This window comes from Gekko japonicus, unplaced genomic scaffold, assembly GCF_001447785.1.
Source record: "Gekko japonicus isolate JY-2015 unplaced genomic scaffold, Gekko_japonicus_V1.1 scaffold79, whole genome shotgun sequence".
In the NCBI taxonomy this organism is placed as follows: domain Eukaryota; kingdom Metazoa; phylum Chordata; class Lepidosauria; order Squamata; family Gekkonidae; genus Gekko; species Gekko japonicus.
In genome coordinates this window covers 68474-86795 of record NW_015167530.1, presented here as the reverse complement: position 1 = coordinate 86795, position 18322 = coordinate 68474, and the positions used below count along the sequence as shown (strand labels likewise).

The window sequence follows — 18322 nt, the reverse complement described above, 5'->3', positions numbered from 1 at the left end:
CCTTAAAAATCTGTTCAAGCAAGCACAATTTAGAGGGAAATTGTTTTGATATGTGTTCATTTACCTACAAAGGATAAGCAAAATTAAGTGTTCCAAGTACCCACTTTCTTTGTGGTGGACCCTAATTTCCATGTCTCCTTATTCTGCATGACATAAAAATTGGCTTTAGTGCTGTGACAGTAGTGTTCTTCCTGCCTAATGGTTACAAATGAGCAAACTCTCCCAGAGCTGCTTTTGTTTTCATAATGGAACCTTCAGTCTCCTTATTCTTTTTAAAACACTTAGTATGCATGCACAAAACATATGCATGGCTCCAGCTTCTGGCTGAGCCAGAAGCCACTGATAATGCTCAGCTGTTTTCTATGGAATGTGTCATCCTTCTGTTTGTTATCAAGTCAGCCTTATGGCACACAGCGAGGGAAAATCAGGAATTCAGTGGCCTCCTCCAGTGTGCACTAGTACTGGTGCCAGAGTACTCAAAAGAATTAGCTGATAGGCTCTGATAGCAGCTGTCTAAAAGCATGCTTGAGGTTTTTGTGCTACCTACATGTTTTCACTTCACCCTTCCAGTTTTCATATTGCCTTTGCCTGATTGCCAAAAGCTGTAATTATCAGGTTGCTGAGCTTAAATACAAAAGCAGTCTGTGGCAAATAATTGTTTAACTGTTTAGAGTTCAAATTCTGATCCCAGAAGAATTTGTGTATGGGGCTACAGGATATGTGGATTAATAGCTACATGGATCAGGAAGCTGCAACTGCAAAGTGGATGAAATTTCCCTTTGCCATCAGGATAGAAAAAGGGCAATTTTGCTTCCCCCACAACCTGCATAGCCACTTGTTTAGGTGGGTCCTGTGGCCCTGGGGATAAACCTGGGGTAAGAAAAGACTGCAGATATAAGGAGCATGAGTTGCAGTCTTTGTGTATAAGGATTATGGAATCCAGCCCTATATTTACACTCCCAACAAATAATGGGATTGGATTCTGTATCTCTGCTCCACTCAGTTGTTTTTGAGTAATGCTATACACATGTAATTTGTATAACAATGAGTTTCTCCCTACTATCTGGGGAGAAACTTTGGAGCAGGGTTGTATGTATCTTCTAAATTCCTGCAGGGTTACCTGTTGGGGTTCAGCCTCCCTTGTTCCATGACTGGCATACGGAACAATGGTGGTATCCTGCAGTCTCAGGTCTGCAGCTTGAGCAGGATGGAGGGTGGCAGGTTGGGGGGGGGCATAACTTTTGTCCAGTTCTACACCTTGGAAGCTCTTGAAACAGGCAAAGAACCGTATGGGAAATGTCCTGTGCAAGTATTTGTTGTTTGCAGTTCCTTTTTTGCAGTGTGGAATGGTTCTCTATAAACTAGTTTTAAATGGGCAGCATTGTGATAAACGTTAAATGTGGGTACAGTGGAACAAAAGAAAAAGTGCAAAGAGCAATTAAAAACCCAAGACTACCGATGTGTGCGACTAGACTAAAATCAGATGGTAGCAACTTACCAAAAAAGAGAGATGGCGTGCTGAATTAAGTTTCTTTTATTATACAGGATTATATATACAAAGTCCCCCTGCCCCCATTTCCTTCCCTACCCCAGTCTTACAGTCAGGTCATAGTAGAACATTGCAGCTTCTCTCCCAAAGCCCAAAAAGCAGCTGTAAAATAGCTCAGTACAATACAGCAGGCAAACTGTACAGGAGGAGCCCGAATAGAAAAGGTAAGAGGGGAGGGAGGAGAAAAACAACACTTTGCCCTTTTTTCTCACTCCCCAGTAAAACAACAACCTAGTACAGGTAAAATGTTGTGCTTTGAGAGCCATGATCCTTTCCTGATTATAATGTCCAGAGAAAGGGAACTTTCCTTGTCGGGATTTGTTTTCCAAGATAAATCCTTTAGGTCTAGTGTCAGTCCCCTTCAGAACAGACCAATGTGATTCTGTGGTTCTCGCCTTCTCTTGATGAGCAGTCGGTCACCATAGGGCTGTTGATGTCCACAGGTGTTGAATCATATGGCTAAGCAAACTTCACCCCATTAACCTCTGTCATGGAGTAAACTACCAGAGAGAGGAGTTATAGATGGAAGAGAAGACAGTTGGCATACTCCAGTTTTGCTACGTGTTGCAGATAAATGAGTTGCACATCTGTTTTAATTTTTTTTTTAAGTGGAGGGTGAGTGGGCTAAAAGCAGCTGAAGAATCAGAGCAGATTCAGCAGGGAAGAAAGGAATCTGATTGCTTCAAGCCTATGCACTTAAGCAAGGAGGACTACAACCTTATTTTTCACTTGTCCTAGGCTACTGGTATGACAAATAGGTGACCAACCCAGTGTGCCATTGCTGGCTTTGACTTACCATGCGAGTATCTTGAATCTCTCCATGTGACTGTTTTACTCTTCCTTATCCATTTTGGATAAGCTATAGATGACCTTATGTTTATAAAGAGCAAGTCAATGACTTGTGGAGTATGGGGTGCTGGGTTGTGAAGTGAATGCTACTATCTCATCCCTTATTCTGAAAAGCTCGATTTAATGTGTCCCCTGTTGTATCCTAACTATATTCAGTGCTCACCCTTGCTGCTATGCATAGACCTACCACTTGCTTTACCTTTGCTGATGTGTAGGAAACTGAATGGATAAAGAGGGTTTGTAAACATCCAGGCAGAACCCAACCAATAGCCATATTCTCTGTCCATGACATCATACAGCAAATGCCTGTATACCCTCCAATGATGATGCAGGTCCAAAGCTGCTTAGGAGGCGGCACCCCTGGTGGCATTATCTCAAATGCAAAACCATAAATTGTCTGTAGTGACTTTCCTCCCCTTTTGCTATGAAGCACCATGCCCCATCTTTCTTGGGAACAAGACTATTTAGATAGGCTGTGTACCTTTCTTCACTTGATGCTAGGGAGGGGAAAAGATCTAAGATCTTTATCTGCCAATATAAAACCAGTTCCAGTATCTGGCCACTGAAGGTCATGGAACAAGTGGTGCTTACGGGCTGCGGGGCTCTGAGTCTGTAGAACAAGGGCAGGGTGGGAGCAATGAAGGGGTTCCACTGGGATGACTAGTTTGCTGTGTACTAGAAAACGGCTCGAAGATAGGGGTCCATATTTCTCCTTTTGGATGCCAGGCAGAGAGGATGACAGTCCGGCATGTTATGCGTGTCTGGATCAACATGCCAAGGCAGGGCATAAATCTCTTGCTGTCGTCCTGGTTTTTCCATGACTGCTGTGCTGAATCACATGCTAAGATGATTGGGGGTGGGGGGGGAGAAGAAGAGAGTAAATGGACATCACCTGAATAGCTTGGACAAACACTTGCAGTCACACAGCTGGTTTAGTCCCACCCAAAATCCATGTGAAGGTCTGCAGGAGGAGCTGTGATCTTCCTGGCTTTCCTCCCATAGCAGCCATTTCTCACTTCAGGAAAGTATATTCCTGAGGTGGTGGGATCCATGTGGTGTAATCCCCATCTAAAATTCTGTAGAGGGAAGGGGTCAAATCCCTTCTTCCTCTAGAGGCAAGAGGGAGTGATTTGAACTCCCCACTGTCACTTCTTGACCCACATGACTATTCCTCTGCATGGTCCTGCAACCTTAGGGTCAGAAATGGCTGCTGGCGGAAAGGGAAAGCCAGGAGGCTTCAAGATGATCAGTGCCTTCCAATGGGCTCCAACCCAATGGTTACAAAACCATGTAATTGAGGTCTTCCAGCAATCAAAAAATACAAAATAATTGGAAGTGCCAGAATACTCCCTTAATGTGCATCCCTCTCCTTGCCTATTGCTCTTTTTTTTTTTGTTCCCCAATGGGGAATTTTTAATTGCATTTTTATTAAAACTACAAACTATAACAGAAATAAGGGAGGGGACTACATTTAGGGGATAAAGAAAAGATACCCACTACTGACTAAAAACCTAAGAGAGGAGATCTTCGAATCAGCTTGAATACACGTCTAGTCTTAATCATATTAATCTCATTACAAACTGAGTCACATATTCTGTTAACTTTTCCCAAATCTTAAATTTAACTGATATAAGGAAATACCCCAAAGCATCTCAATTCAAAATTTTTCAAAGGCACAATTCAGAGTCCTTCAGCCTTCACTTCTTCTTGTTCAATCTCTTCCGCAATTTATAATGTTGTAACCCACCTTTGGTTACCAAAAAATTAAAATCTGGTCACATTTCCCCCAAAAAGAACAGGAAACGGGCGAAGCCAGGGGGAGGTTAATTGTACCAGTAAAAACTAAACATGCAACATTATCTAAACATGTGCAAGGTTCAAGAACACATTTGGATAGTAAAATGTGGCCTTGTGACTGTACCTGGTTACTGTAGGCTGGAGTCCTCCACATCTGTATAATGGCTATTCTCCTGAAGTGAGAGAGGAGAATGGAGAAAGAGAAGATTATCTGGCTCTTTTTGCAAGTCTTTGCTTGAAAGAGAGTAAAAATGTCAGATGCCTGATGGAAGAAAAGTAGTCTGAGGGTTGGACTTTATGGCTGTGTGAGTGGAAGGTGCTGGATCTTTTCCCTCCTTCCCTTTCTCCCATGAGCTCCCACAGCGTTGTGGGAGGCTGAAGGCAGAAGATGACCAATCCTTTAATTTACTGGGAAAGGAGTTCCCAGTGGGCCACAACCCTGGAGGGCATCAGGTGGCCGCTCCTGAGATGCTGTCTGCACTGCAGGGCCACCCTGGCTTGGACCTGGGCCATGATGACCATGACAATGGATGCAGTCTGGCTGTGAACCCAGTGGCCCCTGTGGCTAGCACCACATGGGCTGGCTGGCTGAGCTTGCTCTAGAGTTGTCCACCCGTGGAAAGGGGCTGCTATCAGGAGGGGGAATCAGGCAAAACTGACTCTTAGGCCAATTCCACTGTCATGGCATCAAGGTGAAGGTGATTTTGCTTGATTTCCCCCTCCTCAAAACCTTGACTCCTGACAGTCCCTTTTGGGTATCAGAGAGACAACAGTGGGATATGATGGCCACCTTCCAGGTGGAGCCTGGAGTGTTCAGCGAATTACCACTGATCTCCAAAGTGTTGAGATTCGTTCTTCTGGAGGAAATGGCAGCTACAGAAGATGGGCTCTATGCCATCACATCCTGGCTGAGCTCCCTCCCTTTCCCCAAACTCTGCCCTCCCTCCCCAGGCTCTCCCCCCAAATCTCCAGGAATTTTGCAAACCAGATTTGGCAACCCTACATGTGGGATGAGGAAAATGGGGAAAGATGAGCAAGTGCCTTCCACTTCTGCAGCCATCAGCACCTCTGGCTTGTGAAGCCATGGCATCCAATCCCATGTGTTCATCTGCATAGAAGCTCCCCATTGACTTGATTCTAGCCCTAACCCTGGCAAGTAGCACAGGAAGTGTTATGGGAGGAAGAGGAAGCAGGTACCTTTTCTTGCAGGACATTATCTGTTCTTGCAGTGTAAAGCCTCTTTGCCCTTGCTGATGCCCTTAGGTGCCTTACAGGGGTTGCAGCTGAGTTTAAACAAGACACTGGGTAAGTGTAAAGCCCCATAGAAAAGTGCCTCAGCCAGCACTAGGTTTAAATCAAGTCTGAACTGTTTTCTCTGGTTTATCAGGTCAGTGCTGTAAAAGCTTAATGACAAGGATGGCGGTAGGTCCGATGTGCCAAGTGTTTTAATGGCTGGATTACGAGTTTGCCTTGCTGCAGGAAAGCATGCACCCACTCCTGCATGGAGGTATATCTGTATGGAGCCAGGCCTACCAGGCCTTTTCTACAAGGCCACTTCCATCTGAGCGTGGGTTTAAAAGGGGGCTGACAAAGCCATGAACAATCACAGCACCAAAGATTATAGCACCAAAGAGTTGGAAAAGGCAGATAGCCAGGGGTGTCAAACATGCGGCCTGTGGACTGGATCTGGCTCCTGAGCAACTGGCTCTCTCCTGCTTCCTTCTCTGGTTCGGCTACTGCTGTGTCACAGCTTGCTTTGCCAGACTCTCAGAATCGCACAGGAGAGATAGACTGGCAAGTTCTGTTCTCTGCCTTGGTTGAGGCTCCTCCCCCTCCTCCTTCCAGGGGGAGGGAGGAAATGAGCCAGAGCTTGCTTTCTGGCCAGGCTCCTTCAATCACACAGGAGATAAAGGCAAGCCTTTCTTCTCTTCCATTGGTTGAGGCTCCTCCCTTTCCTTACCTGCCTCAATTCCATGGAAGAAATACAAAGCACCTTTAAAATTAACAACGTTTTATTCAAGGTATGAGCTTTTATGCTTGCTACAGTGTGTGTTTATTTTGTTGGGCTCATTATGCTGTGGATGTCCTGGGTGCAACTGGGTTTGCCTCCTCTTTATCACGGGATTCATGCCCTCATGATCCAGTCTTTCTCAGTAGGAATGCAATGTGAACTATTTAGATGAGGAATAACAACAAGCCAGTGAGGTGGATTAGGCTGAGTGTGTGTGTCCAGACCAAGTTCACCCAGCACATTTCCTTTGTAGACTGGGGATTTGGAACCTAGACTTCCCAGATAGCAGACTGATACTGACCACTATACATGGCTGTCTCTCTATTCTTGCACTGCCTCATAGGAGTTGCAGTTATTTTTCTGGAAATACTATAGTTTTTACACAAACATATAGCCCTCATTCTGTGTCATGATGCCTTCACATGTTCTTGACCAGCACACAAAACAATTTATGTACAAAAGCTCGCAATGCCCAGCCTGTTTTTCCCTGAGTCCATGAGATTTCTGTAATGAATGTCAATAAATCAAAAGTAGGTTTGCAGCTTACAGATACACACCTGAATAGCATACTCAAGATAGCTACAGCACAGACATTTTGATGCAATAATTCAGAGCAAGAGGTGTCAGTTACCAGAGAATGTTAAATAAACAAAATAGTGCAAGTGCTAATGTATTAAGCATGTTTTTATTTTAAGTAAAACAAATCTTCAATTGTGTTTGCATCTTTTATAAAGTTTATATCTCTGCTACCTGGCATTACTTTTTTTTCTTTTTAAAATTTTAACTGGCATTACTTTTTATGACACACATGCCCCGGCCTGACAAGGTCTCATTTATGTCAGATCCGGCCCTCATAACAAATGAATTCGTCAACCCTGCTATAGACCATCTGGTCCAACCTCCTGTTCCATGCAGGAAGTCCAAAACGATCAGCTTTCTCGACAGGCACTTTCCAGCAAGGGACCCCCTCCCACACCCCACACCCATAGTTGGTTCCATTGTCAAGCCACTGTGACTATGTGGAAGTTTCTTGCAATACTCAGCTGAGACCTACCCTCTTACAACTTCAGTGCATCTGGAGAAAAAAATAAAATCAGCTTTCTCCAGAAGTTTGGAGCACTGTTAGAATGGAACCAGGCTGTTTTGTCTGCACTGTTGGGAGAGGGGTGCCTGTCTGGGGCCTCTCACCAATTCGTCTTCGCAGTCGTCCTGCACCAGGCCTTCCTCCTCGCCCTCTTCCCCGTTTAGCGGCTCATCCGTGTTAATCTCTGCCTCTGATGCTGTGTCTTCTTGGGAGATCTCGCTTTTGTTTCCATCAGCTTTCTTTCTTACCTCTGCAGGAGAAGATGTAGAGTGTATAGAGAAGACAGATTCCCATCCGCTACCCTCATCCTTTCCTAGTCATTTCCATGTTCTGACTCTCCCCTGCATGATAGTCCTTGCCCCTTTTCCTAGGTGAAGTAGAAACAGGTGTGGAATAGAGATTGTCTGACTCTTTCTTTTGCTTCTCCCTTGTACAAATCAAATGTGCAATGCTTTGTTTTAGCCTGTTTTCTGTTTCCTTGTATTGAATTTTTCATTAGAAAATGTAAACATTTCTCAGTGTTATCTGTCTCAGTAAATCAGCATTATGCATCTAAATGTCATACAGAAACCTGTACAACACACACACACAATACAACTGAAGCTACAAACCCAACAGCTCAAAGCAGAAAATTTGTTAACATCCCTCCCCCCAATATAAAAATAAATACTTTTCCTTACTGGGTAGAGTATGGGAGATGGTCTATTTAGATTTGGGAGTGGGAGGCGTAGATCCTCAATATCATTTCTGGTGGAAGACAATGAGAGATGGATACGGGGGGGGGGATTGTTCCATGTTATTTGGGGGGGGGGTTTGATGGGAACAACCACTACTGATCAGCAAGGTCAAGCTTACACACCTTCCAGAATTGTTATAAGTCTTGGATATAAAGATTAAGTCAGGAAAAGTGAGAGGTTTCAGTGCATTTTCATTGGCTATTTTATTCCATTCTGCTGCTCAATTAGAGGCAAGCTACCATCAAAAATGGCTTAGAGCCAGAGATTCCAATGAGTGGCATCTGGCAAATCTTGCCCCATGCAGGTGTACTGCCAAGGACAAACTAAAAGAAACGGTATGGTACCATCAGCATGTCTTTGCCTTTAAAAAAAAAAATGGAAAGCTTGGAGTCTTCTGGAAGTACAGGTTCCAAAGCAGGGCCATCCATTGCCAACTGACCTGTAGATGCCTTCTGTTGTTCAGCAATCTGCTCCAATCTTCCCAGGAGAGCATCAATGTTAGATTTGATCTGTGTCAGCTCTGTTTTGATTGTCTGCAGTTCATTGCATTTCACTTGGAAGAGAAAGAAGTTGGAAGTAAGCCTTACTTTTCTTTACTGGTTTGCAAATTCATATTTTTTCTTGATCAGAGACTTACAGCGCAGATCTTTCCTGGAGCGACCACTGTCTAGGGTTCTTGGAATCAGTATAGAATTCCTCTGCCTTTCACAGACATGAAAATGTTTTTTGGCAGGTAGAGTTCCTCCCATCATCTTAAACCATAGATGCAAATATCCAAATTCTCTTAGGCTGCGGTCACACACGCAGTTTGTGGCGCTATAGTGGCGTTACCTGAGCAGAATAAATGGGCCCCTCCAGACGAGGACATCTGCTTCCTGTTGGCAGCCCATGCTGTTCCGCAATGGAAGTGGAATAAACAGGTACCGGGGAAAGTCCGGTATGAACGGATTGTTCATGATTCCCTCTGGGTTTTTCAGACATCTGAACTCTCCTGCAGCGAAAGGAACCCGGAAGGGACGTCTGAACTTGCAGACCTGTTTCTGCCACTTGTTTTTAAGTTGCTGCCTATATGCGCATCCATCCGCCTGCATTTAAATAAAACCCACCCTTACAGCTCGTCCTGTGGTTGAAACACAACAGTAATATAGATACTCCTTCATGGGACGGCCGCGCAGGTAACCTGCCACGGGGTGTGCCGTCTGGATGAAATGCTCTGCTACATTTTGAACTGCTACAATTCAAGGCACCACTATACTGCACCCACCAGTGTGACCGCAGCCATAATCAGCTAATTTGAGGCTTGCACGCAGATACTAGCTCTGACCTGGGTAGCCCAGGCTAGACCAATCTTATCAGATCTTGAGAGCTAAGCAGGATCAGCCCTAGTTAGTTTTTGGATGGGAGATCACCAAGGAAGTCTCTTACCTTGAAAATCCCACAGGGTTGCCAGAAGTCAGCTGTGACTTAATGGCAAAAAAAAAAAAGCTTGTACTATGGTGATTCTGATAAGATCACCTAGGAAAATACCTTAGTCAACAAGCATTGGCGATTTGGAACAAAATATTTTCTTTTTCAACTAGAGGATTTTCCTGCCCTGTCTCTGCCCTGACCTTTTGGCAATTGTTTCTAGTATGATCAAAAGATTCTCCACACAATTATTGTAACCTGGGCCTTGCTAGCAAGGAGCATTTGGCGCAGAGAACCAGATACAGCCTTCTGGTAGGAACCAAGTTTAGTGTTTTAATAAGCCCCCCTCCAAAACACAGATAGGCAACCCCTGACACATGTGCTGACAGTGACACACCAGAAAATTTTGTCTGGCACTCTGGGCTAGACCTCTGTACAAAAGCAACGTCAGCAGTGGCTGCACTGCTGGGACCAGTGATTCAGGGGAAGGCAACAGGCATGGCTTCTGTCCCTCATCCCCTCTGTGACCTGCACAGCCTTCAGATGAATCCAAGGGGAATCTCTGAGATACCGGCAGCACCACTGGGACTTGGCTTCCTTCAACCCTCCTTTCTTTTCCCTCCCCCCATTTGTCAGCACACCAATATCTCCACAGAACAAAATTTGAGTCCTTTAAGACCAACAACGTTTAATTTTGGGTATAAGCTTTCATGTCCACACACTGTTCTTCAGATACATTGAAACAAGTCTTCCTCAACCATTATATATAGAGAGGGCAGGGTGGTTAGTTGCCAGGAAGGGCTAATTAGAGTGAAGATGCATAAGTAACTGAGCAATACGTATAGCTGAGATTGGATTAAAGCAGTTGGTAAGACCTGTAAATAGCAGCAATTTTGCATACAGATAAGAGAGTTAACAGATGTGAGAACTAAGTTTGAGTCCAGTTTGGTATAGTGGTTAAGTGTGCAGACTCTAATCTGGGAGAACCGGGTTTGATTCCCCACTCCTCCACTTGCACCTACTGATGTGACCTTGGGTCAATCACAAGCTCTGGCACAGCTGTCCTTGGAAAAGAGCAGTTTGTGTCAGAGTTCTCTCAGCCCCACCCACCTCACAGGGTGTCTGTTGTGGGGAGGGGAAGGGGGAAGGGAAAGGAGTTTGTAAGCCGCTCTGAGACTCCAAGTGAAGGGCGGGGTATAAATCCAATCTCCTGCTCCTCCTCCTCCTCCACCTTCTTCTTCTTCTTCCCAACAAAGTTTAATTCTGGGTATAAGGGAGAACTGAGTGACTTAGCATGTGTAGTGCAATAAGAACCCGATATCTCTGTTAAGCCCTGGGGGTTCCACTGAGTGTTGTAATAACTTGTAATTCAGCAATCTCCCATTCTAGTCTGTTTCTGAAATTCCTTCACAATAAAACAGCTACTTTGAGGTCCCCCACTGAGTGCCTTGGGAGGTTGAAATGTTCTCCTACACGTTTCTCAATGATGTGATTCTTGATAGATCAAGGTGGATAGCCATGTTAGTCTGTCTGTAGCAGTAGAAAAGAGAAAGACTCCAGTAGCACTATAAAGACTAACAAAATTTGTGGCAGGGTATGAGCTCCCTCTAAGCTGTGGGGTCTTGTGCGCAAAAATTCTACTTTGTGAGCTACTGGTATTAAAGTTGTGAGTGAGGAATTTGGCTACTGCATAAATTAGTTTGCTCTGGAGCCACCCTTCCTGAGATAAGACAAAAATGTGTGAGCCGGAGGCTAAAAACGGTGAGTTAGCTCACACTAACTCAGAGGGAACACTTGGGGGGCAGTGACTCACGAAGGCTCATACCCTCCCACAAATTTTGTTAGTCTTTACGTGATTCTTGATGTCAAATTTGTGTCCATGTATCCTTTGGCATAGGGTTTGACCTGTTTGCCATGTGTAGAGAACCGAAGGGCAGTGTTGGTATTTAATGCCATATACAGTATTAGAAGATGAGCAAGTGAATCAGCCTGAGATGGTGTAGTTGATGTTAGATCCAGTGATTGTGTTGTCTGGGTGTATGTTGCAGCAAAGTTGGCACTTGGGTTACCAGTGTCCATGTTCAAGTTAGATGTTGTATTATTGTGAGTGAGGAGTTGTTTAGGCCTGGGGGGCTCCCCACAAGTAGACACTTCATTCCCACCCCCCACTGGCACTTGGGCCAAAAAGTTGTCTACCTCAGTCTCGTCCACATCTTGCAGAGCAGGAGATTAAGTCTTAGACTGCCACAGATCTTGCAAATCTTACTAAATGATGCTGTAAAGAGCATAACTAAGAAAATACCATAAGGGGTTATTTCACACTGAAATAGAGCAGCTCCATGTCTGAGAATTCTGATAGATCTTGGTCCCCAAATGTGCTTAAATGGGCATTTAAAGCTAAGCACATATATGTACATGTTGTTTGCACTTCAGTATTTTTCACAGCAAACACCTAGAGTAATACTAAGAGTGTCTGCCACTCTTAGTGTATGGTACATTCAGCAACCTGAAGGTACGCTTACATTCTGAAATATGTGTTTGTGTCATAATTATGGAATTTCCACCCCAGGGAGATTTGTCTATTCCCTTCTACCCTTGTCTTCTGCCAGCAGTTAAAGAGTTTTCTGTTTTGTGTGGCATCTCTCCCTGTTCTATGTTTAATTATTCTCTCTCTCTCTCTTTAAGTGTGTTTTAATGTGGACCCTAAGTTGGGTGGAAAGGTGGCATTACAATGTTTTAAATAAAAAAACATAGGCACTTACATTTTAATTTAGCTGAACTGTTTGCGATGGCAGCAGATCGGGAAAAGAGCTTGACTGGGAGGGTTGCTTTTACACGCCTTACTAAAGGAATTGTCACCCGTGGACGCTTCACAGGAACCACTCTAGGAACAGGAGAGACCCGTCCTCGATATTCAAAGAGTCTGCATGTCAAAACAGATTTAAAGTAGAAGGAAGACCCACCTTAGAAGGATTTCGACGAATTCACAAATGAACTCTAGGGGGAGCTAGAGTTCCATGCATACCTAACAACACTAACTAGCTCCAACAGTAAAAGCCAACTGGGGGTGATATTTGATCATCAAAGTTTCTGAAGCCACAGTTACCAAAACATGACTCTGTGAGCTAATGCTGTTACACTCATGCAGAGGACTTTTACTTAGCAAATTATTCCCTACAGCCTGTAAGGCTGAGACTTTTAATACATTTAAAAAACACTCACCTTCATGTTTCCGCTTTTAGAATTATCTGAGGAAGCTCTGAAGATGCCAAGGCTGATATACAAGTGGAATTCTTTTCGTTTTCTACCCTATTGCCCCTTCAAACTCCCGTGTTCCTTATCTCCATTTGGAGTCTATTAATATTCTGAAATGCCTACCTTGTGCTGGGGGGGGGAATCCAGCAAGATAAATCATGCCGATGTGGCTTTGAGATGCGGAGTAAGGCACACGGGCAGTTACATTCAAGCAAGGGAAAGCAATTGCTCAATCTCCATCCCCCTGTAGCTTAGGGGAACCTTTTCAGTACTAATGACCACGAACTTTAGCAAAGCTAAGGAGGCCTGAATGACAGGAGTCCACAGGGATCTACTGGAAAACTGTCAAACTGTGGGAGAGTGGGAGTACCCTTCCGAAAAAAGAGATACAGGAGGACGGCAAAAGAGAAACAAAGAAGGAAACAGCCAGTGTGGCAACAACTACAATCTTAAATCAGGACTGAATTTGCATTTTTAAAAATATTTATATGTCTACTTTTGTCCAAAGCATCTCAAGACCCAAGGTGGGTAGCAGTTTTTATATATATATATATATATGCATGCAATTGGATAAACAAATCCAAACAACAGATATAAAATATATTAAAACCCGGGCTATTTTGGGGCAGGAACGCACAGGAACGGAGTTCCGGCTGGCTTCCAAGTTGGCCACACCCAGCAGGAACTCATTAGCATAATAGGCCACACCTGACAGCAGAAACTCATTAGGATTGGCTACATTAGGGGTGTGTGGCCTAACATGCAAAGCAGTTCCTGCTACAAAAAAGGCCCTGGGTTTTGGCAACAAACAAGGTAAACAGAATAAGAAGCAAAAGGTGGGTGTGGCTGGATGAGCACACTTCTGGTAACATGGGGGTGTGGCCTAATATGCCAATGTGCTGTGCTGTCAGGGGTGTGGCCTAATATGCTAATATGTTTCTGCTGTTGGGTGTGGCCTATTATGCTAATGAGTTCCTGCTGGGCTTTTTCCACAAAAAAAGCCCTGATTAAAACTGTATTAAAACCCGAGTTCCAACACAGGAGGAGGCAGTGGGTATACCAACAAAATATCTTGGGCTGCTCTGGGCTGGCTGCACTATCCTTTCTCTGCAAGGACCCACCCTCAGCCATCTGTGCTTTGGTGATGTGATATACGGAGATATCGCAGTGACTGCTGAATGCTGTGGCCTCCAGAACTGGATGGGCTGCAGGAACCCACCACTCTGATAATGGCCCAAGTGTGCTAACATGCTTCCCGGCCTAATTCCAAGTGTGGATGTTTTATTTTGAAAACCCTTTACAGTTTGAAGGGTTTCATAAGCTCTTCCTTTTGTACCTTCTTCCCTGCTACCTTACACCTGCAAGAAGGTACTCTTTGGTGTTTTTTTTTAAAGAACACCTTTAGAGAAGTGAGGATTGTTTCTGTGGTGGCACCCACTCTTTGGAATAGGCTTCCATTGGGCTCTTTTTGTAGCAGGAACTCCTTTGCATATTAGGCGACACACCCCTAATATAGCCAATCCTCCAAGAGCTTACAGAGCTCTTCTTACAGGGGTTTGTCAGAACACACAGCCAACAACGCAGTACACGCTTATCAGGAAAGGTAATACTTTATTGAAGAGCTATAGATGCATTAACATAGGCACTGTTAAGAATGGTGGCTGCCCATCGGGCATAATAGAATATACGGTATTTGTATGCACACACACCCCCCACTGCCCTGGCCAATTAGCCATACTCCTGCGCGTGGGAGAAGGAGCTCAGGCCATTAGCACTGAAGCTGGGAACCAATCTCTCTCCCACGGTTCCACTGAAGTTAGACATCACACCACCTGCTCAACTTAGAGATAAGCATTACAGCAGTGAAGAAGCACAGAAAGAATGCAGCGGCAATTAGTAGTCAACAGATCTCCCCAACCCCCATGGCAGCATAGCTGACAGGACTACTGTAAGCTCTTGGAGGATTGGCTACATTAGGGGTGTGTCGCCTAATATGCAAAGGAGTTCCTGCTACAAAAGGAGCCCTGTATTTAGTCATTTCTCTCTGTTGACATTTTCCCAGAAGGCATCACTGATTGTACTTGGATATCCCCCACCTTCCCCCTGTATGTCTTCAGGTGACTTTGTAAGGTTGTATTTTAAGCATACCTTGAATTTGTTTTATCATTGCTATTTATATTTTTGAACCCGGTTGGAGACCACAGTGAGAAAGTATACCTTTCCACTCAGTCTCTTAAAATGTTAAATTTTGGTGTCATGTACTGAAACTTTTGTAATGCAAATTTTATTTTTTTTAAAAAGGTGGCCAAATTTTTGCAAACTTTTGTTTCAGCATATTCTAAAAGAAGATCAATATATAGAATGGTCATTAACATTTAGCTGTTACTGCTTCTTAATATAGTAAGCAAGAATTGTTTCTGGTGATTTTCATCTCTCCCGGTGCTGCTCTTCAGAGGCAATATGAAGTACTGTTATTTCTGAAGATGCAGGCATGGACCAGGCATTTATTCATCTCATCCACTCACCTCTCATAGAAATCATCTCTGTAGTAGTCATAATCAAAGTCGTAGCCACTGCAAACCAAACAGAGGAAGCTGATTAGAACTACAATAACTTCTCCAGCAATCTGTTTGTGGTGGTCTTGTTAGATAACAGAACTCAGTCCTGTAAATTGGTTTGTGTGTGTATGTTTTTTTGGGGAGGGGATTCCATCAATCCTATTTTTAACTTGTTGTCCCTGCAAGGGTGGCACTTGCTTCATTTTTGTTCTCACTGTAACCCTATAATAGCCCCATAATGTTTTTTGGGCTGACAGAGAGTGATTGGCTGAAAGTCACCCTAGGAATTGAGCAGGAATCCAGCCTTTCACCCTCCTACCCCATACTGGATGAAGTTATTTTGAGTAGTGGCAACATTTTGTCCCAGGGTCTGAATTCTGCTGTTGCTTCACAACCCCAGTGTGTCAGGAGACAACAGTGCCTGGAAAGGAAATGAAGTCAGCAGCCAGCTCTGAAGCATATTAACCGTTTCCTTGCCATGGACTTGCAGGTTTCCCCCACTGCTTCATGTTCACACAACAGTGACAGAGAAAGAGCCTGTACTAGCAATGATTGTGCGCCGAATCACCCAAAAAAATCAACAGGCAAGCAGATGCCATTCGTGAGGCATGCTGGAAAAGGTTCTTCGCTAAATCAGAACAGAGGGAACCGAGGCATTAGGACATGCCGGACTGGCTCAGGGATGGTATTGCTGTGACCACAGTGGCGGTAACTGAGTTGATCGCTCCCTGTTCCCCTTTCTCCTCTGAGGCTGATATTTGATACACTGTAATGAAAGTCTAATAGAGAAAATCTTTGCAGAAGAGAATTTCAGGAAGATTCCAGCTGGCAAATAATAGAAAGGGAAGGCTTTGACATTTCCTATTGAAAAGGAGGCATAGCAACACACCCATTTGAAAGGTCGGCTTGGTGTGAAAATTTTAATTTTGACTTGACATTTTTGACTTCACAATGACATTGAAGCGACATTTCAGAACAATAACAAAACCACCTGAGATCTAAAGCTCAGCCCTCGTGTGCTCCACAGGTGCAAAACCCAGTATTTTCCATGCCGGAAACTTGATTTCAGTGATCGGCCATGTAAGTACCTCCCTTAAGTACTGATAAACTTAGGATGGAATTGCATGTGCATGGCAGGAGCATTATAGGTCTTCCAGACAGATTTCCCCCCCAAATATTAAAAACAGGGCCATTTCTACACAGGTCATTTCCCATAGGTATGCTACTATTGGGAATTGCCCCCCCCCCCGCTTCCCCACAGCATTAGGGTCCACATCCCAGGGTTTCCCCCAGCTATCCCCCAAACGTTCCCAACCCTGCTTTGCACTGAAGTTTTGGGAAAGTTTACAGCAAAGTCTGGATGGCTGCTGTGCGGGTGAGAAAATTCAGATTTTCCCAGTTCCACCCACACAGCAACCATCTTTCTCACAGTCCTCCTACCACTTTTTAAAAATGGGGAATTGAATATTATTATAGTGATATAACATTAAAATAATATGTATTTTATCAAAAAAAATTAATTAAAACACTTATAACTTGCTTTTCCTCATGGTATACTAGTTTCTCTACATTCCCATCTTTCATTTTTTTGAAAAGTAAGTCTCTGGCCTCTTTAATTGAGGAGAGTTGAAAGGAAAGGCATATCTCCACAATGAAGGGGTCTAGAGACTTTTAAAAACCTGAGAAAAACCTGGTGGTGGTGGAGCCTGGCTACTGCTGTGTATCTGGGGCAGGGAAACTATGGGGAAACCTGCTATGTGCAAGTATCATTGCTGTTGTGTGGTACGGCCAGCCACAACAATAATGGAGAAACTACACATGTCTGCCTCTGAGAGGAAAACTGCATAGTTTGGAACTAGTCTGCAGCACAACTTTTTCATCTTTTATTCCATACAATTTTCCCCCACAGAAATTTATTTATTTATTTATTAGGCTTATTAGGCTTATATCCCGCCCTTCCACATGGGCCCAGGGCTGCTAACAAGAGGAAATACTTAGATCAGCAAAATTGTCTTTCTCACCTGTGGAATTTACTGCTTCAGCATGCTATAATAGCTGCTACTTTAGCTGCATTTCAAAGAGGATTAGACAGATACACAGATAACAGGTCCACCCATCACAGGACTTTTTAAATGGTTTAGCCAGACGCAAAATGCATGGTTCCAAAAATAAAATTTACGCAAGTCATGCAAAGTTGTATCATTTATATATTTTTGGCCATCAAGTCACAGCTGACGTATGGCGACCCCCAAACGGTTTTTAAGGCGCAAGACATTCAGCGGTGGTTTGCCAATTGCCAGCTTCTGCATCCCTCCTTGGAGGTCTCCCATCTAAATATTAGCCAGGGCCAACCCTGCTTAGCTTTTGAGATCTGGCAAGATCAGGCTAGCCTGGGCTATCCGGGTCAGGGCTTGTATAATTATAGCTAATGTAAGAAATGACTGATTGCTATGTGAAATATAAAAGGCGCAGTCCAGGTTTCTCTAGAACGCCAGGCTTTGATGAAGCACACGGATTTCTCCTCCCCCCTACCAAAGACACTCCCTGCAGACTCCACTGCCACTGTCCACAGTATTCACCTCTTTTTCAAAGATGAAGGAAATCATGGGTAAATCTCTGAATTCTAGTGCTAAGGTCACATGTCCTACACATGCAAATTCCATTCACGCACCACTTTGCAATTTCAAACATTTCTTTTGAAATCACCAATCAATGTTTTAATAAATAATTAAATCAATGGAACCTCCATATTCAGAGGCTGTAACTCTCTGAATACCAGAGGTCATTTCGGGGGGGGGATCGCGGGGGATCGCAGTTCCCCCGGGTGAGGTGGGGGCGGGGCACATGACGAAGCCCCGCCCCCTGCTTCCGGCCGCCCAGCTTCCGGCCCTCACTCCGCCAGGAGGGGGAAGGGTCGTTGGGAGCGGGGTGTGTGGCCTTATGACACACTTCCGGTGATGTCAGGGGGTGTGGTCTTATGACACACTTCCGGTGATGTCAGGGGGTGTGGCATATGCTAATGAGTTATGCTAATGAGTTCCCCTAGCTCTTTTTCTACGAAACAACCCCTGCTGA

General features: G+C 44.2%; 1 protein-coding gene across 1 annotated transcript in view; it reads right to left on the bottom strand.

Annotated features, from left to right (window-relative positions):
- Positions 1 to 1522: 1522 nt before the first annotated feature.
- Positions 1523 to 18322, bottom strand: part of RALY (RALY heterogeneous nuclear ribonucleoprotein) — a 69006-nt gene continuing 52206 nt past the window's right edge. The window contains exons 4-9 of the mRNA XM_015413390.1: positions 15215 to 15262; positions 12197 to 12357; positions 8467 to 8580; positions 7395 to 7540; positions 4320 to 4368; positions 1523 to 3239 (exon numbers count right to left, since the gene is read on the bottom strand). Of these exons, the coding sequence (XP_015268876.1) occupies positions 4324 to 4368; positions 7395 to 7540; positions 8467 to 8580; positions 12197 to 12357; positions 15215 to 15262 (514 nt within the window). The 3' untranslated portion in view covers positions 1523 to 3239; positions 4320 to 4323. The remainder of the gene's footprint in view (positions 3240 to 4319; positions 4369 to 7394; positions 7541 to 8466; positions 8581 to 12196; positions 12358 to 15214; positions 15263 to 18322) is intronic.